At 39.2% G+C, this 22,913-nt stretch overlaps 1 protein-coding gene across 4 annotated transcripts in view; it reads right to left on the reverse strand.

The window, feature by feature from the left end:
* Positions 1–6,258: 6,258 nt before the first annotated feature.
* phldb3 (pleckstrin homology-like domain, family B, member 3) overlaps positions 6,259–22,913 on the reverse strand; it is a 31,004-nt gene continuing 14,349 nt past the window's right edge. For 2 of the 4 annotated variants that reach the window (XM_047361538.1, XM_047361537.1), the window contains exons 5-15: positions 22,470–22,598; positions 19,403–19,585; positions 15,403–15,513; positions 13,105–13,206; positions 12,542–12,629; positions 11,573–11,726; positions 9,934–10,015; positions 9,496–9,642; positions 8,588–8,798; positions 7,126–7,211; positions 6,259–6,514 (exon numbers count right to left, since the gene is read on the reverse strand). In XM_047361538.1, the coding sequence (XP_047217494.1) occupies positions 6,380–6,514; positions 7,126–7,211; positions 8,588–8,798; positions 9,496–9,642; positions 9,934–10,015; positions 11,573–11,726; positions 12,542–12,629; positions 13,105–13,206; positions 15,403–15,513; positions 19,403–19,585; positions 22,470–22,598 (1,428 nt within the window). In that variant the 3' untranslated portion in view covers positions 6,259–6,379. Of the gene's footprint in view, positions 6,515–7,125; positions 7,212–7,243; positions 7,530–8,587; positions 8,799–9,495; positions 9,643–9,933; positions 10,016–11,572; positions 11,727–12,541; positions 12,630–13,104; positions 13,207–15,402; positions 15,514–19,402; positions 19,586–22,469; positions 22,599–22,913 lie in introns of those variants that run through there. The other 2 variants (XM_047361539.1, XM_047361540.1) reach the window with 2 other exon arrangements.

Below are 22,913 nucleotides of genomic sequence, written 5' to 3' on the forward strand. Positions count from 1 at the left end.
TAATAAAGTAAAAAACCTTGGTGTTATTTTTGACCAGGACATGTCATTTAAATCCCATATTAAACAGGTTTCTAGGTTTCCTTCTTTCATCTCCGGAACATTGCCAAAATTAGAAATATCCTGTCCAGGAGTGACGCTGAAAAACTAGTCCATGCATTTGTTACTTCAAGGCTGGACTATTGTAATTCGTTACTATCAGGATGTCCACAAAATGCAGTTAAAAGCCTTCAGCTGATTCAAAATGCTGCAGCAAGAGTTCTGATGAAAATTAAAAAGAGAGATCATATTTCCCCTACTTTAGCTTCCCTTCATTGGCTCCCTGTTAAATCCAGAATACCATTTAAAATTCTCCTCCTCACATATAAAGCCCTTAATTATCTAGCTCCATCATACATCAGAGATCTGATTGTTCCATATGTTCCTAACAGAGCACTTTGTTCTCAGACTGCAGGTTTACTGGTGGTTCCTAGAGTCTCTAGAAGTAGAATGGGAGGCAGATCTTTTAATTATCAGGCTCCTCTCCTGTGGAACCAGCTCCCAGTTTTAGTCCGTGAGGCAGACACCCTGTCTACTTTTAAGGCTAGGCTTAAAATGTTCCTTTTTGATAAAGCTTATAGTTAGAGTGGTTTAGGTTATCCTGAGCTATCTTCCTTATTTTTTACCTCCATCTTCTTCCCTCCCTGTTGGATGGAGTAAGGGGGAGTCAGGTTTAGCCTAAACCGGCTCAGTTATGGTTGAGGTGCAAACACACCCTCCATTTCTGCTACCTGTATGACCCCTCTCTTTTCCAATTGTTATGGTCAATCTGACAGAGAGAGGTATCCCATTCGTAGTGGTTTTTAGTATAACAATGGCCATCGGTGGGCTCTAGATGAATAAACTGTCTACTTTTAAGGCTATGCTTAAAACTTTCCTTTTTGATAAAGCTTACAGTTAGAGTGGCTTAGGTTATCCTGAGCCATCTCTGTAGTTATGCTGCTATAGGCTTAGGCTGCTGGAAGACATAATGACCACTTTCACCCTCTTCGCTACATTCTCACACTACTCTCTAATTCTGCATTATTTGCTGTTATTTCAGCTTTTAACTTTATGTTCTCTCTCTTTTCTCTTCCTAGAAGCTACACCTGGCCTGACTCTGTGTCTACTTGCGACACCTTTCTGGAGAGGGGCATTGTCCAAGCTTTTGCTGGCAACGACTTAATGCTCACCTTCTACAGATGATCCACTTGGCCCTGTCTTTCAGTATTTAACCAGTTCTCTCTCCTAGACATAGCTACTGACTGAGCTTTTACTGTGATTAACTCTATGTGCTCTCTTTCAGACTCTAACCTTGAAAACTGGCTCAAAGTTTATCTGTTCTTTCTTTCTAGATAAAACGACCAAAGGAGCTACATCCATAAACATTTACTTTTCCTTCCCATAGAAAGTACTCCTGGATCAGTGCTTCTTTGTTCTCTTTGTGTCTCTGCTCTGTTCTCTCAAACCCCCAGTTGGTCGTGGCAGATGGCCGCTCACACTGAGCCTGGTTCTGCTGGAGGTTTCTTCCTGTTAAAAGGGAGTTTTTCCTCTCCACTGTCGCTTCATGCATGCTCAGTATGAGGGATTGCTGCAAAGTCAACGCCAGTGACTGTCCACTGTCTCTACATGCTCATCCGGGAGGAGTGAATGCTGCAAGTCTCTGACTCGATGCAATCTGCTGGGTTTCCTTAGATAGAAAAACTTTTGTCCTATTTGAATAAATAACTGAATCTGACTGCACTGTTCAATGGTTAGGATTAATTAGAATGTATGTACCTGACTTTTGTGAAGTGCCTTGAGACAACATGTGTTGTGAATTGGCGCTATATAAATAAACTGAATTGAACTGAATTCATTGCAATAACAGTTTGCAAAGATGCTTGTCTAAAAGCACAACACGCTGAGCCTTGAAGCAGATGGGCTTCAGCAGAAGACCACACCGGGGCCCACTTCTTTACATTATGGAAAGGAAACTGAGGCAACAATTCACACAGATTTGCCAAAATTGGACACAGTGAAAACATTGCACAAGATAAGTCTCAATATTAGCAGCAACATTTAGACGGTAGGGTCAGAATTTAATATAAACAACATAAAATCATAGATCCATCCTGCCTTGTATCAGCAGGTCAGGCTGCTGATGGTGGTATAATGGTGTGGGAGATATTTTATTGACACACTTTGGACCTCCAAGTCCCAACTGAGCTTCATTTAAACCACACAGCCTACCAGAAAATTGATGCTGACCATGTCCATCCATTTTATGGGCAAAATGTATCCATCTTCTCAAGGTTACTTCCAACAGGATACAAAGTCAAAAGCTCACATCGTCTTAAACTGGTTCCGTAAACATGGCAATTGATTCTGTAGTCACCAGATTACCATCAAGGTGTACTTAATGAACTGCCCAGTGAGAGTACATTCTGCTGTGTTTTTGCTACAAAATATATAATTATTTGGAGCTAAAGCAGTTAAATCTTTATCATACCTTGTATGAGGCTAAAATGTAGGTGATTGTTATCTGCAATGTCACTGTGGAAGTGTTACAAGTATTTTAAAGCTTAGACACTATCCTCGTCGTCTTCCGCTTCATCCGGGACCGGGTCGCGGGGGCAGCAGACTCAGTAGAGACACCCAAACGTCCCTCTCCCCAGACACCTGGGGGGAGCCCAAGGCATTCCCAGGCCAGCCAAGAGACATAGTCCCTCCAGCGTGTCATGGGCCATCCCCCAGGCTTAGACACTATTAAATTATAAATAATGGTTAAATATACGAGTAAAAGTCTCTTTACAATAAATCACAAAGGATTCTTGAAATTGGCTTATGTTTCAATTATTTTTTACGTTAAAGCTTAAAACTGGTCTCACCATCATCTTTATAAAGACACGTCAATAACAACAGACAAACATAAGTATTGTTTTATGAAAAAACATTTAATGTTACCCTGATACCAGAGTACAGTTTTAGTTATCTGCAAACACAAGCCATATAAACCTCAAAACGATAACTAATCTTTAAAAGTACCTATACAATCCTTTAACTGAAAACAACTGTAAGAGCTGGACATAATATAGACAGCACCTCAGGTGTAGTGGCTTAGATCAAATTACATTATACAGGGGTTGGACAATGAAACTGAAACACCTGGTTTTAGACCACAATAATTTATTAGTATGGTGTAGGGCCTCCTTTTGCGGCCAATACAGCATCAATTCGTCTTGGGAATGACATATACAAGTCCTGCACAGTGGTCAGAGGGATTTTAAGCCATTCTTCTTGCAGGATAGTGGCCAGGTCACTACGTGATACTGGTGGAGGAAAACGTTTCCTGACTCGTTCCTCCAAAACACCCCAAAGTGGCTCAATAATATTTAGATCTGGTGACTGTGCAGGCCATGGGAGATGTTCAACTTCACTTTCATGTTAATCAAACCAATCTTTCACCAGTCTTGCTGTGTGTATTGGTGCATTGTCATCCTGATACACGGCACCGCCTTCAGGATACAATGTTTGAACCATTGGATGCACATGGTCCTCAAGAATGGTTCGGTAGTCCTTGGCAGTGACGCGCCCATCTAGCACAAGTACAGGTCCTTCTCAAAATATTAGCATATTGTGATAAAGTTCATTATTTTCCATAATGTAATGATGAAAATTTAACATTCATATATTTTAGATTAATTGCACACTAACTGAAATATTTCAGGTCTTTTATTGTCTTAATACGGATGATTTTGGCATACAGCTCATGAAAACCCAAAATTCCTATCTCACAAAATTAGCATATCATTAAAAGGGTCTCTAAACGAGCTATGAACCTAATCATCTGAATCAACAAGTTAACTCTAAACACCTGCAAAAGATTCCTGAGGACTTTAAAACTCCCAGCCTGGTTCATCACTCAAAACCCCAATCATGGGTAAGACTGCCGACCTGACTGCTGTCCAGAAGGCCACTATTGACACCCTCAAGCAAGAGGGTAAGACACAGAAAGAAATTTCTGAACGAATAGGCTGTTCCCAGAGTGCTGTATCAAGGCACCTCAGTGGGAAGTCTGTGGGAAGGAAAAGGTGTGGCAGAAAACGCTGCAAAACGCTGCACAACGAGAAGAGGTGACCGGACCCTGAGGAAGATTGTGGAGAAGGGCCGATTCCAGATCTTGGGGGACCTGCGGAAGCAGTGGACTGAGTCTGGAGTAGAAACATCCAGAGCCACCGTGCACAGGCGTGTGCAGGAAATGGGCTACAGGTGCCGCATTCCCCAGGTCAAGCCACTTTTGAACCAGAAACATCGGCAGAAGCGCCTGACCTGGGCTACAGAGAAGCAGCACTGGACTGTTGCTCAGTGGTCCAAAGTACTTTTTTCGGATGAAAACAAATTCTGCATGTCATTCGGAAATCAAGGTGCTAGAGTCTGGAGGAAGACTGGGGAGAAGGAAATGCCAAAATGCCAGACGTCCAGTGTCAAGTACCCACAGTCAGTGATGGTCTGGGGTGCCATGTCAGCTGCTGGTGTTGGTCCACTGTGTTTTATCACGGGCAGGGTCAATGCAGCTAGCTATCAGGAGATTGTGGAGCACTTCATGCTTCCATCTGCTGAAAAGCTTTATGGAGATGAAGATTTAATTTTTCAGCATGACCTGGCACCTGCTCACAGTGCCAAAACCACTGGTAAATGGTTTACTGACCATGGTATCACTGTGCTCAATTGGCCTGCCAACTCTCCTGACCTGAACCCCATAGAGAATCTGTGGGATATTGTGAAGAGAACGTTGAGAGACTCAAGACCCAACACTCTGGATGAGCTAAAGGCCGCTATCGACGCATCCTGGGCCTCCATAAGACCTCAGCAGTGCCACAGGCTGATTGCCTCCATGCCACGCCGCATTGAAGCAGTCATTTCTGCAAAAGGATTCCCGACCAAGTATTGAGTGCATAACTGTACATGATTATTTGAAGGTTGATGTTTTTTGTATAAAAAACACTTTTCTTTTATCGGTCGGATGAAATATGCTAATTTTGTGAGATAGGAATTTTGGGTTTTCATGAGCTGTATGCCAAAATCATCCGTATTAAGACAATAAAAGACCTGAAATATTTCAATTAGTGTGCAATGAATCTAAAATATATGAATGTTAAATTTTCATCATTACATTATGGAAAATAATGAACTTTATCACAATATGCTAATATTTTGAGAAGGACCTGTACTGGGCCAAGGGAATGCCATGATATGGCAGCCCAAACCATCACTGATCCACCCCCATGCTTCACTCTGGGCATGCAACAGTCTGGGTGGTACGCTTCTTTGGGGCTTCTCCTCACCGTAACTCTCCCGGATGTGGGGAAAACAGTAAAGGTGGACTCATTAGAGAACAATACATGTTTCACATTGTCCACAGCCCAAGATTTGCGCTCCTTGCACCATTGAAACCGACGTTTGGCATTGGCATGAGTGACCAAAGGTTTAGCTATAGCAGCCCGGCCGTGTATATTGACCCTGTGGAGCTCCGGACGGACAGTTCTGGTGGAAACAGGAGAGTTGAGGTGCACATTTAATTCTGCCGTGATTTGGGCAGCCGTGGTTTTATGTTTTTTGGATACAATCCGGGTTAGCACCCGAACATCCCTTTCAGACAGCTTCCTCTTGCGTCCACAGTTAATCCTGTTGGATGTGGTTCGTCCTTCTTGGTGGTATGCTGACATTACCCTGGATACCGTGGCTCTTGATACATCACAAAGACTTGCTGTCTTGGTCACAGATGCGCCAGCAAGACCTGCACCAACAATTTGTCCTCTTTTGAACTCTGGTATGTCACCCATAATGTTGTGTGCATTTCAATATTTTGAGCAAAACTGTGCTCTTACCCTGCTAATTGAACCTTCAAACTCTGCTCTTACTGGTGCAATGTGCAATCAATGAAGACTGGCTACCAGCCTGGTCCAATTTTGCCATGAAACCTCCCACAGGTGTTTCAGTTGCATTGTCCAATCCCTGTATAGGTGCAGGTAGTTTTATTGTGCCCATTTCCGCTGTGCATCTGTGTTGCGTGAATTACTCTTGTAATGCTGGACTATAACCAGCAGGGGGAGGTCGAGATCCATGAGTAACAGACCGCTCCCTGTAACAGACTGCTGAGTCACCATGAGCGAGTCCTTTAAAGATCCATGTTCTGCACTGCAGCCGATGAATCTCTGTCAGTAACAGCTTTCTCCACGTCTGAGCCGCTGCACCTCTGTGTAATTATTCAGTCCCCTGAATTCCCTAAGACACAATTGTAGCAAATATGCTGCCCAGATAAGAAAGGGGAAATCCCCACAGCTGAGTCTGCTCAGTAGCTTCACTTCGCGGTCATATAAGGTCAATAGCGGCTGTGCTCGTCTGTTGCAGTGACAATGACATCCATCCAGATCCGCATGGACACAGCGTTGGAAGCCACCAGGAAGAACAGCCGATCATACGTCTTCACACAGAACGTGAGGCTGGGCCGAGGAGACTGAACAGAAAAAAAAACATATTTTATATTTCTTATTTATCATATTTGTTAAACCAAAACTTTACAACTGACTACAGTCAAGAATCTGCAATCTCAAACTGAAGCAAGATAATCATTTTTGTCTGCTTTAATGTAGACCAGCAAATAGTTGTTTGATTGGGGTCTTAACATGTTGAACTAATGTTAGGAATGTGACTTAAAGTTACACAGCTTTGCTGCATTACGTCATGTAGTTTTATATATGGGACCAGCCTTTTAACATCTAGAGGTTGTTTTAGTGTATTCTATTAAAATACTTCAGTTTTTCAAGCAGAATTTACTTGTTAAAAGCTCAAACTAGTGAAATCCTCTCAACTTAAGAAAATTAGAAACATTTTTCTAAGCTACAGTATTTGCTTTGGTTCTGAGAACACATTTTTCTGAAAGATTATGCTAGTATTTTGAGGTCATTTTAGGATTAACGATCCAAGAAAATATGTTTTCAATATGAAAAAGCAGTTGTAGCCTGTGGCCTGGTTTAAACAATTAGAGACTCAATAAATTAAACTTTACAGATTTGGTGCATCCAAACGATTCATTAAAGCAAGGCTGTATAAAACACAAAAACTCACAGAGGTAGCTGTTCGTAGATGGTCATAGTAAACTTCTTCAATAGCCTGAAAGTACATGACCCCCTTTAGCTTCCTCTCATCACAGTCTGTGGATAAAGAAGAGTGAAGATTGAAAAGGATTACAAAATATATACGACTGTTTCAAGTTAATACAGTATCTTGCAAAATTATTAACAACCCTTGAACTTTTGCACATTTTGTAACATTACAACCACAAGCTACTGTACTTTATGGATTCTGTTATAGAGCAATGCATAACTGTGGATTTCTTCTTTGTAGCTCTGCCTGTAGTGAAGGCCTATTCTCCTAGTGGAGTGTGAACCTCCATTCCAGTCTTAATTCTTCTGGAGCCAATAACAGCTCCATCTCCATCTTCCTGTCAACTCTGACCAGCTTTCCTGTCCCTGTTGAAGAAAAGCATATTGTACCCCGTGCCATTTTTCAGTGTGAGGATGGTGTATACATGGTGATGTGAAGTGCCAGTTTTCTGTCACACATAGCATCTTATATGTAGGACAGAAAGTTCAGTTTTAGTCTCATCTGACCAGGACCCTTTTCTCAACATGTTTGTCGAGTCCTCCTGAATTCCAACTTGAGCTGCGGATCTCTGGAACTCTTCCAGAGTTATTCTGGGACTCTTTGCTACTTCTCAGACAAATGCTCTAGATACTGGGTCTATAAGTTTAGGTGGAGATCTATATCTTGGTAGGGTTGTAATTATGCAATACTCTTTGCATGTTCTCTAATTGAGTGAACAGTGCTCCATGAGATGCTCAAAGCTTGGGATATTGTTTTATAATTAACCCAACATTGAACGTCTCGACAACTTTATCCCTGAACCTGTGTGGGGTGTTCTTTGGTCTTCATAATGCTGTTGAACACTAATGCTCTCTAACAAATCTGTGATCCCTTCATGGAAAAGCTGTACACTGAGAATAAATTACACACAGGTGGACTTTATTTACTGTTAGCCGACTTCAGAAGGCAATTAGCTGCACTGGATTTTATTTAGGAGCAACATAGTAAAGGAGATGAAGATTAATGCATATATGTAAATGTGACACTTTTCAGGGTTTTATTACAGTACCATTTTCCTTCCACTTTACAATTATGCTACATTTTGTGTTGATCTACTACATAAAATCCCAATAAAAACATTGAAATTTCTGGTTGCAATGTGACAAAATGTAAAAAAAAAAAAGGTTCCTAGAGTATAAAACTTTTGGAGGACACTACAACAGACCCTAAAATATGTGCTGTAAGGGATGGTTGCTCATGTATTTTTAAAACAGTGGCCTCCCTTCACTGAGCTCAAATTGTGTGGCACACAGGAGCCTTTTATTCATGCAAACACACAAATGCAAAGTCAATGAGCACACATACAAACACGCCAGCATGCGCGCACACGCACACACACAGAAACACACACACACAAACACACAGCTTTGCAAGCCAGTCTAACCTGTATAGTAGGCCAGTCGTTTGTGGTCTATGTCAAACAGGAACCATCTCTTCTTCCAGGTCTTAACCCTTCCCCCTCGTTTCGTCAGAAAGCCTGCACACCGTCGAGGTGTGAGCCGCAGGTCCATGCAGCTGGCAACCCCATGACCCAGCGACTCCACGTGGGCCCGAAGGTCAAAGTTTGGAGTAAGGAAAAGGGGCAGGCTGTGCTTCTGGAGGGACAAGCGGAGCTTTAGTGGGTCTCTAAATAGTACATTTTCCATGAAAAATAATGCTAGCACTGATTTATGCTAGCATAAATGCTAACACTTATTTCTGAGCATCAGAAAGGGGCTCTTTGTGGTCACATGATGGAAAATTTATTGCATTAGATAGTAATAAACATCTGATAGTAAAAAACAAATGTTGCTGAGAGAAGGACATGGTCTTAGAAAGTAACAGAATCTGTAGCAGAGCTGCAACGATGAGAAATGCTTTATGGTAATTACCAAACTACAGTTCAGAACACCTTTGCTGTTATCGTTTTATTGCACCTATATTTACTGCTCTATGACTGTATAACAATATTTATTCTATTCTAAAAATAACATTTCATGTATCTTTGTTGAAATCAGTCATTACAAGCAACATAACTGATTAAAGCAGAGAGCAATTTTAATTAGATAATTTATCAAGAAACTGGGTTAATATCAAAGCTCATAAACATTTATTTACACAGCTAATAGGCTTGATTTGCTTATTATATTGCTGCATTGTGGGTAATGTAGGATTTAACCATAAAGAGTAAAACAGAAAAAAACACCTTTTCTTTAGCTTTGAAGCCACAATTACATATATTTCCTAAGGTTTATTGTTGAATTTGAGGATAAAAACATGTTTTCAGGTTTAGAGTTTGTAATTCTTTTATACCTCTGAAGTTGGGGGTGAAAATACTTGTATTGCTTCACTTGCTTCTGGCTCTGATCTTTGTTGGGGTTGTGGTTCTGGTGGTTCTTCTCTGGATGAGTTTAGCTGCCCTTGGCTTCTCTCTTCCAACAACAACTGCTGTCTCTCTGCCTGTGTGCACACATTTATTGAAGAAAATTGTAACATGTTAAATTTGACTATTTTTAAGGCAACTTAATTAAAAACCTATTAGTTATAAAGGCACAATTAACTGGAAGTTTGAGCCTTCCAGTCTTGGCAGTTGCCAACTCTGCAAACATGCATTACATGTATGCAAACATCTGTTGGGTGTTTTCTTGGACAATCATGAGCGAGCTGAGCTCGTGTCAGCCATCACCAGGCCATGTCTAATGTAGTGTGACACTGACAATTAGCAAGTGTTTCCCATGGCAGGTGACTCACTCTCACTCTGAGAAGCCTTTCTCTTTCTGCTTTGGCATCCCTCAGCTTCTTCTCGATCTCCACAAGATCCAAAAGGCACGGGCTGCAGAGACGAGGAACATAAAACATCAGAATCAGATTAAGGAAATAATCGAAAAATTTGCATTGATTGTTTGTATTAAAACAAAAACTCCAATATTATAATTTGTTAAAATAAATGAAAGAATCAATGTTATAAATGACAATATATATTACTTAGTAATATGTACTTTAGCCTGACTTATATTGTGTAACGCAGCAAGAATCAATCTAGAAAACATTCAACCAGAAAAGTTTCTCGTCAGCTTTGAACCAATCCGATCAATCTATTTGTGTCTTTGTAGGCAACATAAAGGTTGCTGAATGTCTTTTCCAACCAAAATTATTTTCAGTAAACCAGCCTATCCTCTTGTTTGTATAAAACATTTAAGTTATGTAGCTGTGTTATTGGCTTTATAAACAGGGCATATTTTTGGAGCATATAATTTTATTTGTAATGCATGTTTTATATTAATAGGCAAACTATCAGTATAACCAGCCACATTGCATTGATATCAGTATGTCTAAGCTGTTACATACCGATCCATCTTTATCAATCAGAATATCACTGACCCAAGTTATTTATTTCCATAATTGAATTCAAAAAGTAAAACTCAAAAGGATCAATACACACACAGTGACATATAATTCGGGCATTTATTTTAATTTTAATTTAATCAAAACCTTAAGGCTGAAGTTATCCCTGTTTCTTGTGCACCCTTTTCTACCACACTTTGTCCTTCCACTCAACTTCTGATTATTATGCCTGCATGCAGCACTCTGTAAACAGCCAGGCTCTTTAAGAATGACCTTTTGTGGCTTACCCTTGGGGAGGGTTTCAGCAGCCTTACCCATGATTGTGCAGGACAACATGTCTGTGTTAAAAATCCTTCAGATCCTAATATCATATTCAAATTTCCCAAGAAAATGAATGTTGGGTTTTATCTTTAAGCTATCAAAGCATAATTTGACAACTAGGGTTGCACAATATTTAAAAATTACAACTGTCATCACAATATCAACATTGCAGTTCCAAAGGGCCACTTGGACATAATATTTGGTTGGAAATGATACTTCAAGTGGCAAGTATTCAGATTCTGCATGCCAATAATAAATTTAGAAGGCTAGATGGACGTTCACTGCCCTTGAAGCCCACACTTGATGCATATTTTTAGTGGCCAAGATGCTAAATCTCACAAGAAGTGGTGGGGACATTGTGATGAAGAAATAGAAAGAAGAGGTGAGAAAATGTGGCTTAATCGTAATCTATATCGTCATCACAATATTCAGCAATAGTATTGCAATCACATGCTTTTCTAATAGTGTGCAACCCTACTGTACACCCTAGTTTATGTGATAAAGATTTTAAATGCATTTAATAGACAAATACATCTTTGAAACACCACCTATTGTGCTCTCTTTATCTAATATTGCCTAAGTACAACAACTGCACACTCCCTAAGTATTAACAATGAGAACCATAAATGACATTCTGTATTTCAATGTAAAAGAAGTGCTAAAAAGGTGAGGCAAAAACCAGCCAAAAGTGTATTACAGATTCTCGTGCAGTGATGAAACTGACCTCACAGCACGAGAGTTTGCTTCACTGTTGCACGGAGTAAGCAGCCCGCCACCATTGCTGCTTCCCAGTCTGTGCCCATTGCTGAGTCTGTGGGAGCTGATGGGGGAAGTGTAAGCCTCTGTAGTTTGGCTGTCTGGAAGAGTCCTCACCAAACCTGATACGGGAAGGAGAGAGAGAAACATTACAGGTTAGGTCCACTGTACAGTCATATTCAATACATTTTAATATGCATTTTGATGACGTTTGTTTGTCAGATTAAAAGTACCTTTTGAAAATAACAATCTTTAAGTAGGTAATATACATAGTTTTTTATTAAACCAACATTTCTGTATCATAAAAGTGTTTTTTATTGGTCTGATGTAATATTCTAATCCTAAATGTCATGTTTTTATTAGATGTAAGCCAAAAATCATCATCATTAACAGAAATAGAGGCTTGAAAACATTAGTCTGTGTAATGTGTTTTACTTAGCGAATTAAATTACAGAAAAAAAGACGTTTTCAATAATATTCTAAGTTATCTAATATGACTTTATATACAGTTTTATATAGGATTTCGAAATCAGAGAAAACATTTCGCAGTGACCCATCTGTGACAACTAAAACCAAGGCCTTTCAATAACCCTAGAGAGGAGAAAAATGCTAGAAAAAGGGCCTTGCAAGACTTGACATGACTTAGTAGATTAAGCTACTCAGATATTCAGAGCATGTGTTTGTACAAAAACAGATAATATTGAGAGGATTTTAGGCTTAAACATAATAGTGCTTCTATATTAAATTTAGTGTGCACAAGTAAATCATGTTTCTCTCTTGACACACCTTTGATTTGACTAAAAGGGAGGGAACCGAGCAAATAGACAAAATGAGGACGTGAGTACAAAGTAAGCACGTAGATTGTTTTGTACTACAAAAGCATAAGGCATCAAAAGCACAATGCAAGATAGAAAGAACAAGGTTGGTAATAACTCACCCTGCACTGAAAGTGGCCTGTCAGAAAGTCTGTTGTTGCGATGCGAGCTTCGTCTTCTGGGCAAACTGGCAGCTTCTTTGGACGGTTCCTAATGAAGATAAGAATGTACAATGAGAGGGTCTATCACATAAAATCCTAAACAAAAACAAAAAAACACAGAAATGTGTTGTTAATGTGACAAAATATGAACAAGTTCAACACAGTGAGTGGTTTTGCAAGGTACTCCAAGTTTTAAATGCAATTTTTATCTTTGAGGTTATATCTATCTTAGACACGGGCTCAAGGGAGGAGTCCTCTGCACATCATAGTGATCATAGGTCCATTTACGATCAAAAGAGTTTGGAAAGTAGTTTAATACATTGGATATATGTCCCCTCTTCCCTGTCCAGTCTTAGTAGTTTATCAAATACTCATTGTTCTGTTTAGGGATGCCACTGCAAATAATCACGATATTCAGAGGATCATCAATTTTTCCTTCTTTAACAACTTTTCAGTCATTTCAGCTGTGAGGCTCATCATTGCGTAACGCATATTAATCAACAAAGACTTGACGAAACGCACACCTGTGGAGGCTTGTGAACTGTCAAAGGAGAGAGGGACATCATGCAGGGAACCGAGCTGGTGAAGTTCGACCAATCAGTGAGCGGCTTCTTCTCTTTAGGAACCTGTTGGACCAGATTCAGTTTTGAAACTCAGTAACGGATACGAGATGGACACTCGCTACAAGAGGCAAATACTAAAAGTCTATTTAACCATCTGGAGACATGAGGTTAAAAATTAGACATCTGGTAGAGAATTGAACTACAGAAACATGTCCAAGATGGATAGGTCATAATTAGATAAAAAAATATATTATCAAAGCTACAGTGTTTTCCCTGCAAACCTTCCCGCCATGCTTGAGTCAGAAACACATGAGCAATTCAGTGACTACATTAAATGCCCTCTTTAATCTCTCTTGGCCTCCTTCAGTTCTTTACACAAGCACATGGTGTCAGGAAATGTGTTGACAGTAAGTATTTATGAGAGATCATATTTTTCCACAGTAAGTGAAAATCTCTTAGAACGCTTTTTATGACCCATTCCAAAACAATGTGATCCAACCAGATTATCTTTTCATGTGTTTGTTACTGTAGAAGCTGTTTAGCTTTCCACAGCCAGAAAGAGTTGACAGTTTAGGACAAGTATGTCAGAAATGAGGCACATCCCACACTAGTTCAGTCATTCTTTCAGATAATGTTTCATTTTCTCCTCCTCTACAATACCACTCCCTTTTGCCATCCCATTCTCCTCTCTCTATCCCCTCTTTAACTAACATTATGAACTAAAAATCAAGTTTTAACTCCTCTCTGTCAGACATTTTCAATTGTTTTCATTCTTTTGGCTTACCCTTCGCTGCAAGATGTAAAAAGTCTCTCAACTGGGTTCCACTCCCTCTCACACATCCACACACACTGAAATCTACAAACATGCAACCACAGCAACCACCCTCATGCTGCTTACTCCTCCCTCTGTTCTAATCCTCCCCTCCTCCCTTGCGCTCTCCCTCCAACTTAAGTTGCACTCACTCACTTGCACTTATTCCCTCTGTCTGATTAGTTTTTTCCTCTTCCCGATTTTGTCTGCTGTTTATTAAACTGATACTGTCATAACTCTAAATAGGTAAAAACTGATGCCAAAGTGATTAACTCCAAACTCAGTTCCACTAATGAGTACATGACACATTTTAGAATGATAAGTATTTTTAAGTAATAATTGGCTTTAGATTACTGCATAACACAATGTTTTTTTATGAAGAATGAAGACAAAAACAAACCATCCTGGCTCATCACCATCCCCCGATTATTCAAAACTGGGTCACAAATGCATCTCTCTATTTAAAGTAGGTAACCCGAGTGCAAAAGGCATTCCCAGGTCAAAGGGATCATATGCAATTCTGGGTAACTAATTGGTCTTATGTCCAAAGCACTGTAACAGGCCCCTTTTCACAGACAACGTAGAAGATACATTTCTGCAGCTCTATTCACCCAAAGGTGAAAGCACATGGATAGAGATAATTAATAAGTAGAAGAAAAATCATAAGGAGCTTCTTCCTGTAGCTGAACCTAGGAGACATTGCCATTTGGGTCTGTGGGAGTGGGCTCATTCTGGTGGACTAGAAAGGTATAAATGCGTTTACGTAAGCTCAGCTATCCACAATACATCCAGGACAACTTCATTACAATTTGGACAGGATATAGATGCTTTCTTTTCAACACTTCCGACAGCAATTCAAGTTCGTCACAAGGGTTTTAATCATTTCTAGTGATGCTAGAACAAACAGTCAAATTCCAAAACCAGATCCAGAACAAATGTTGAAAATGCAACACTAATTTATTCTCAATGGTATTTTCCATTACAGAACAAACTTCAATAGTCTGACTCACTAAAAACAAGCTGAAGTTTATTTTATAAAATGATACCCAATATTTAACAGCAAAGAGCAGAATATGCTACATAGCGTTATACATCATTATGCCTGCATTTGTAAATCATCAACAGAATCTAATATTTATTTAATCAAATTCCCCACCCCTAATTGTGACAAAGAATTATGCCACCAATCATAAAACCATCAACAATTCTGATTTATCAGAGGTTTTTTAATGCAGGCAGTTTTTGGTGGAATCTGTTTCATCGTCTGTATAAAGCCAGTTAGAAACAATTTCCTGCATAATAAATATCACCATTCCAGAGACCACCAAAATAATTCTACATTAGGTAATATTAATAGTAGTATTCATAATTTGAAGAGCACAGGGCAAACATACCAACGAGGGATAACTACACTAAGTTAAATCCACAATATTAGAAAAATATCCTACCATTTGAGTTGCATGGATGAGCTCTCTTTTCTCCTTCCTCAATGCATTCAGCTCTCTTTCTTTCTCCTTCTCCATCTCTTTCAGCTGTTTCTCAAACTGCTGGACTCGTTCCTGAGAATTCAGAGAATAATTTCCGATAATTAATTAATAATTTGTGTTTAGACTGGCATACGGTTTACTCTGCACAGAAGACAAGCAACAGGCCCTAGCCGTTTTGTTTAACAGGCATGGGTTTTAATAATCTGTTCAAAATGCTGTGATTCAGTATTTTGATGATATGCTAAAAGTGCAAAAACCATTAATAAACTGTCAAGATCCAAGACTTGTCTAAGCAGAGACATGCTGCATGTTAAAAAGACATTCTACAAGTTATTGAGGAGTGCAAGACCAAGAAGAAAACACACAACCACAAATCTAGACGTGTAATTTAAATAAATATAGATTATAATTTGCTACCTAAGGAGACTGAATGTGACATACGAAGTACGAAGCAGACAGACAGATGAGCAGCCATGTGCATCTGGCCGCAGTGCAGCTGAGTAGACTGCAATACCCGTCTCATACAATCACAGGCTTCATCTTCATCCTTTGCACTCCCCCACCAGCATACTGAGGCTAATTGTGGAACAATTCAGCTTTATTGTTACCAAATATGTTTTTCAAATGAATTCCACATGGCAGTGTGAAAGCGGATTTGTTGCCCGAGAACAATATTTTCACCTATCTATTGTGTGACAGTTTTAAGTGTTTTTTCATGATACTGCATGATGCCATTTTGTAGTTTATATCGGGTACAAACAAAGTTAAAGTAATATTTAAGGTATTAATGTTTAAATTATTTATATTCAAAATCTCAAAGCTATGTTCAACCATTAGAAACTGAGGAAAAACATTTTTCACATCAATAATAAACAGTTTTGATGCAAGTAATTCTGGAATCACTTGGCGGCACTGTGACTTGAGTAACAGAGTCAGCATCTGTTGTTCTTTTAGAAGCCAGACATGATTTTACCTGGGAAAGAAAGGGGGAGCTGTAGAGCAATACTAGAAATCTAGCTGACAACATACAGGGGTTGGACAATGAAACTGAAACACCTGGTTTTAGACCACAATAATTTATTAGTATGGTGCAGGGCCTCCTTTTGCGGCCAATACAGCGTCAATTTGTCTTGGGAATGACATATACAAGTCCTGCACAGTGGTCAGAGGGATTTTAAGCCATTCTTCTTGCAGGATAGTGGCCAGGTCACTACGTGATACTGGTGGAGGAAAACGTTTCCTGACTCGTTCCTCCAAAACACCCCAAAGTGGCTCAATAATATTTAGATCTGGTGACTGTGCAGGCCATGGGAGATGTTCAACTTCACTTTCATGTTCATCAAACCAATCTTTCACCAGTCTTGCTGTGTGTATTGGTGCATTGTCATCCTGATACACGGCACCGCCTTCAGGATACAATGTTTGAACCATTGGATGCACATGGTCCTCAAGAGTGGTTCGGTAGTCCTTGGCAGTGACACGACCATCTAGCACAAGTATTGGGCCAAGGGAATACCATGATATGGCAGCCCAAACCATCACTGATCCACCCCCATGCTTCACTCTGGGCATGCAACAGTCTGGGTGGTACGCTTCTTTGGGGCTTCTCCACACCGTAACTCTCCCGGATGTGGGGATAACAGTAAAGGTGGACTCATCAGAGAAAAATAAATGTTTCACATTGTCCACAGCCCAAGATTTGTGCTCCTTGCACCATTGAAACCGACGTTTGGCATTGGCATGAGTGACCAAAGGTTTGGCTATAGCAGCCCGGCCGTGTATATTGACCCTGTGGAGCTCCCGACAGACAGTTCTGGTGGAAACAGGAGAGTTAAGGTGCACATTTAATTCTGCCGTGATTTGGACAGCTGTGCTTTTATGTTTTTTGGATACAATCCAGGTTAGCACCCGAACATCCCTTTCAGACAGCTTCCTCTTGCGTCCACAGTTAATCCTGTTGGATGTGGTTCGTCCTTCTTGGTGGTATGCTGACATTACCCTGGATACTGTGGCTCTTGATACATCACAAAGACTTGTTGTCTTGGTCACAGATGCGCCAGCAAGACGTGCACCAACAATTTGTCCTCTTTTGAACTCTGGTATGTCACCCATAATGTTGTGTGCATTTCAATATTTTCAGCAAAACTGTGCTCTTACCCTGCTAATTGAACCTTCACACTCTGCTCTTACTGGTGCAATGTGCAATCAATGAAGACTGGCTACCAGGCTGGTCCAATTTAACCATGAAACCTCCCACACTAAAATGACAGGTGTTTCGGTTTCATTGTCCAACCCCTGTACATCTCTTTCAGGTACAGCATGTATTTAATTAATGCAGCTATAAATTCAGGACTTAGAGGTAAACTTTATAGTAGCATTTTAGAGCAAGGACTAAACATTGTGTTACATTGTTGGCTTTATATGTAACGCTGAATGTCAATGTTTCCCTTTCAGTCTATAGGTTGTCTGTCTCTGTTGTATTTGTAACACAAAAGGATGTGATGAGTATATTTATCTTTCACGGAGTTAAAGATCAAGAAACAGGCTGTTTGGAAAATAGCAAATAAACTGTATGACTGCAGAAAGAAGAGACAGTGCAGCATTTTAAAATAATACCCTGAATAAATATTAAAATGACAAAAACTTGTTAATGTTGCACCAACCATAGAAGTCAAAGATAAGCTTTACATAACTCACATTTATCAATGTGGCACCTACAAAACTGAATTTAAAAGCACATAAATAAAAAACTAACTGTTTGCCTACCATTAATCAGATGCTCACTTTTATATTTGCCAAACTGTGACTGCAAGATTTATTAGTCAAGTGTCAACTTGCTTTTTCAGCATAGAGCTTTACTGTCTAACAGAAAGCCTGACTCAGTCTGTGCTCACAACTGCACAGGGAAATGTTTTAATGTGACACCAGGTTTGGCCTAACGAGAAACTCCAAGTGATTTTGTCCCAATTGATCCATATTTAAGTCTAATGTAAGCATCAGTTGTTTTATGCAAAGTGTATTTTACAGAAAAAAACTGATTTGGAATCAAAGAAATGCGATTAAAATGCATTAAGAAGATAAGTGGATGTTAAATAATAACAGAATCAGGCTTAGCGGGGTTTTTTATCCATGCTTTTAAGAATTTCAGCAATAATCTGTTGTCTCAATGTCTAAATCCCCTCATGTGTCTTATCTTTTTATGCTTCTTATTGTCCTACTTCTGCTGTTTTTCCTGAGTCTCACTCTGATTTGTTCTCTCATGGTGGCCTGTGATGTAATTAGGCTTCCTGTATAGACTCGTGACAGAATTAGGGTGAGGCTTGGAGGTAAGGAGTTGTTTTAACTCAAAGTGACAACCATTAACTGGGCTCCAAAGACACAATGTCAAATGTCTAAGAGCTCATCCTAAAAAGTCATTTAATCATATGCTTAGTTTGTTGTGTTCAATGAGCAAACAGGAATTTACTTGGCTAAGGCGTAGAAATTCTATCTGAGCAGCTGCGTTGTACTGAAGAGCAAAGCCAGCAACACTGTGATTATTGAAGGAGGAGCAGAAGTTTGTAACTTTGAAGTCAAGTCTCTGATCTGCCCTCTGCCTATTTCTAATGTCAAGCTCATTTATTTTAGCTGCAGGAAAATAATTGGGCACAAAAAGGTAAAAAAAAGTTAATCTGAAGTAGCAAAGTTTGGAAAGGACTTTTTTTTAGTGTTGAGTTCAACATCTTTGTAATCGTGACAATGTGAGAACACCTGTGTAATGGATTTCAGATGTGTATTATCATTTTATCCATCTCCACTGTGTACACACCTGACATCACAAGTCAGCCCTAAGAGGGGATTTCTGTAAGGATAAACACAGACATGGAGCACATGACTCACTGATAAGCTGCAATCCCTTTGTAACACCCCAGAAGCAGTTGGGAAATTCTCTGAAAACTCCCACAAGAAGAACATTGATTACCTGCGCCATGTTGACCACATGCTGCTGACGGGAGATTTCCTTCTTCACCTCCCCCTCACTCTCTCCCTCCTTCGGCTTGTCCTCTCTGTCCTCAACCTCGTCGGCAATGCCGCTCTCTTGCTCCAAAACACGAAACTCCCAGTCCTCAAAAGCCCGGACAGCCGCCTCCATCGCCTCCTTCTGCTGTAAGAAGTCCAAAAAAAGGTTCTGTCGGTTGTTTTTTTCTTTTTATTTATTCGCCTCTAGAATTTGTTTCTTCTTAGGAAGAATACTGTGAATTACAAGGAGAAAATGAGAAAGACACAGACATATCTAACAAACCAAATATGCTCAGCTTTTCAAAAACATTTTTGTATTCATACTCCAATTAACTTATTTTGTCATGTTATAGCCACAAACTTTAAGGTGTTTTATTGGAATTCTATGTGATCATAAACACAATATTGAGTATACTAAGTGGAAGTAAAATGATACGGAGGCCTCTTTTACCAATAAAAATCTATTCAACCGCCTTTATCTTTGGTAGCTCTAAATAAAATTCTGGTGTCAGAAGTCAATTGATTAATAATTTGAGTTTATCTCTGTAAAACCTAATCTCAGTGTTTCTACAGCTGTTTTGTTAAGGCATCAGAGAGGTTTATTAGGGAAAATTAGTGAAGACCAAGGAACAAACCAGGCTATTCAAAGATATTGAAATCAAAATTTAAAGAGAGGTTATGGATACTTTGGAGCACCTGCAGAGATCCACAGTACTGGATTTATTACCCTGCACTCCACAAATCTGGTCTTTATGGATACAGAACACAGACAAGAAAACAAAAATGTATGTAGAAGACACCAAAACATGTGGAAGAAGGTCAGATAATCTGGTGAGATGAGACTAAAATTAAACTTTCTGGCCTAAATACACAACGCTATGTGTAGTGAAAAGCCAACCCTGCACACCTTAAATACATTTTTTTAATGTTGGTGGTAGCATCATGATGTGGGGAGGTTTATTCAGCAGGGATGCTGAAACGAATCTGAGTTGATATCGGGGCATTTTATAGCGCCATCCTGATAGCAAATGTGTTAGAAATTGAAAATGACTGGAGTAGGTTGGAAGTTACCTTCCCGCAGGACAACGGCATAAACAAGCAGAGCTACAGGGAAATGGTTTATATTACAGCATTTTCATAGTTGAGGATTACCAGCTCAAACTCCGAATCACTGTCCATCCAATCTGATTAAACTGAGCTATTTCACAAGGTAAAATTGGCATCTTTTGGTCCTTGGATGTGCAAAGCTGATAGAGATGTTCCCCAAATATTCTGCAACGGTAATTACAGTAAAAGGTGGTTCTACAGAGTACTGATTTAAAAGGGCTAAATGCAATTAAATGCCACAAATTTCAGATTTTCTGTTACAAAATATTAAAACATATTTTTCCCAGTCCCAAGTTTTTGAAACCTTGCACTACATTGAAAATGCATTAAAATATTGCCAACCCACGCTTTTTAAAGTGATATAAAGTCTTTGATTGACCAAACAGTGGTATAAAACAATTACTTCATTGCACAAAATATTATTCAAATTAATTACCCAATTTTGTTTTCACTTTGTTTTCCATAGCAGGCAGATGTTGATATGATCTTTGGATTACGTAATAAAAGACTAGCAGACACTAGTTTTGCACATACAAAAGACATTTATTCTTCTACAGAACTTTTATTATTTAGAAAGGAAAGACACATAGCTTTTTCTTCTTTAGTGCTAGCTCTATGACTTTTAAGCTTTTGATTATTTAAAAGCAGAAAGAATTAGAACCTTTTTATAAAGTGTGGGTTCATGTACAAGTACAAAACAGTCTAAAGATCACAATATCTTTCTGTGCATGTATGCCAATTTCTTTTAAAGCAGGCTATGCCAAACTAGTTTCTAAAGGCTTTTTTTCCAACAAACCTGACATGTTTCAACAGAAGAAAATAACCTTCACTCAACCTGTCACTAAACACTGTGATTCAATGATCTTTTATCCTGTTCTGGCACATTTGGTGACAGAATACATGCTCTATGCTCTGTGTCAAACTCTTAAAGCATGCACACATCTGGTTAAACTGGTATTAAACTATCAAGTGTTGTGAAAAAAAAAACATTGTTTCTATTGATGCCAACACACCCTTTTTTGGAGACATTCTGTCAAAACAGCTAGAAATCAGTTGAGGCCTTCTGTTTTATTTGGAAGGTTGCCTTCAAAGTGTAATAATTAATACACTGTCAGGATCTTCCGGAATACATTTCTTAGGAAAGCAATATAGTGAGATGCCATTCCTGGCACGATACTAAAGATTTACACAATTATATTTGTACTGATGGAAACATATGTCATACAACCCATGTTAAATAATTTTTCCACAAGAGTTTCTGTAAAATGAAAGCGAGAAGGCTTACTGCGAATAATGAGACAAGATGACAGCTGCGTTGTTTAGCAACATTCAGCTTTTACAAGTGTGCTCTGCCTCTTACACTCTGGCCTATAATGGTACAGATTAACCGGAGAAAATGAAAAAAAAATTATATATTATCGTACTTTCTCGGATCAATTTGCTAACCTAAGATTTGTAAGCAAAGTACAGAAATGTACTTTGCTACTTTGCTTACAAAAGTATGTTTCTGTACTTTTGTAAGCAAAGTACAGGCCTCTTATCAAAACCCTAAAGATTTTAAAACCATGTGGGAAATCAGGAGACGATTCTACATATGATTTACAACCAAAATAAACGATCGTAATTTTTATGCTGCAACCAGAATCCTCTCCTCCGCCAAAATGAAAACAAACAAGCTTCAGATAAAATCACATTGGTGTTTAAATCATCACATCTTTGAGATTTTGTCCTCCTCGGTACGGTCATGAAGCCATAGTAAGCAGCAGTGGGACATATTTTTATGCTGAGGCCATTAATGCAGATTTAATGATGCCCCTGCCACTCAAAAAAAGACCTGAGGTTTTTGCATCACATGAACAACTTTAAACACTTTATTACCACCAAACATGCTGAAGACATTTGATACAGCACCATCTGCTCACCTGCCGCAGCTGCAGAATTAACTGCTGTCTTTGGCTTTCTGGCTGACTCGGGATCAGTTTCTCTTGTTCCTCACACCTCCTCTTCAGCTCTTCCACCCTGTGCCTCTCCTCTTCCAAACTCTCTCGCTCCTTTATTTGCAGACAATAAAAAAAATACTAAAGCAACAGTACAGTAATCTCTCCTTTGTAACAAAAACTAAATTAAAAACAGAGCCAAAAACGGCACTGGTACGATTTCCCAACTCTGTTTACAGTGACTCAGACTTTTATGCTTTAACAGGTCTCTAACAGAGCGTTAAACCAATGATTTTTACACAGGAATTGACTTATCATTTACACGATCTTGTTTTGATGTTAATGGTTCATTTCTGACCTCACTTGTTTCTCTGGAAACCCATAAGCTCACCTTAAGTGGTTTTAATGTGATCCCTAAGGTAAGGGTAT

Source organism: Girardinichthys multiradiatus, chromosome 3 (assembly GCF_021462225.1).
Source record: "Girardinichthys multiradiatus isolate DD_20200921_A chromosome 3, DD_fGirMul_XY1, whole genome shotgun sequence".
Lineage (NCBI taxonomy): Eukaryota > Metazoa > Chordata > Actinopteri > Cyprinodontiformes > Goodeidae > Girardinichthys > Girardinichthys multiradiatus.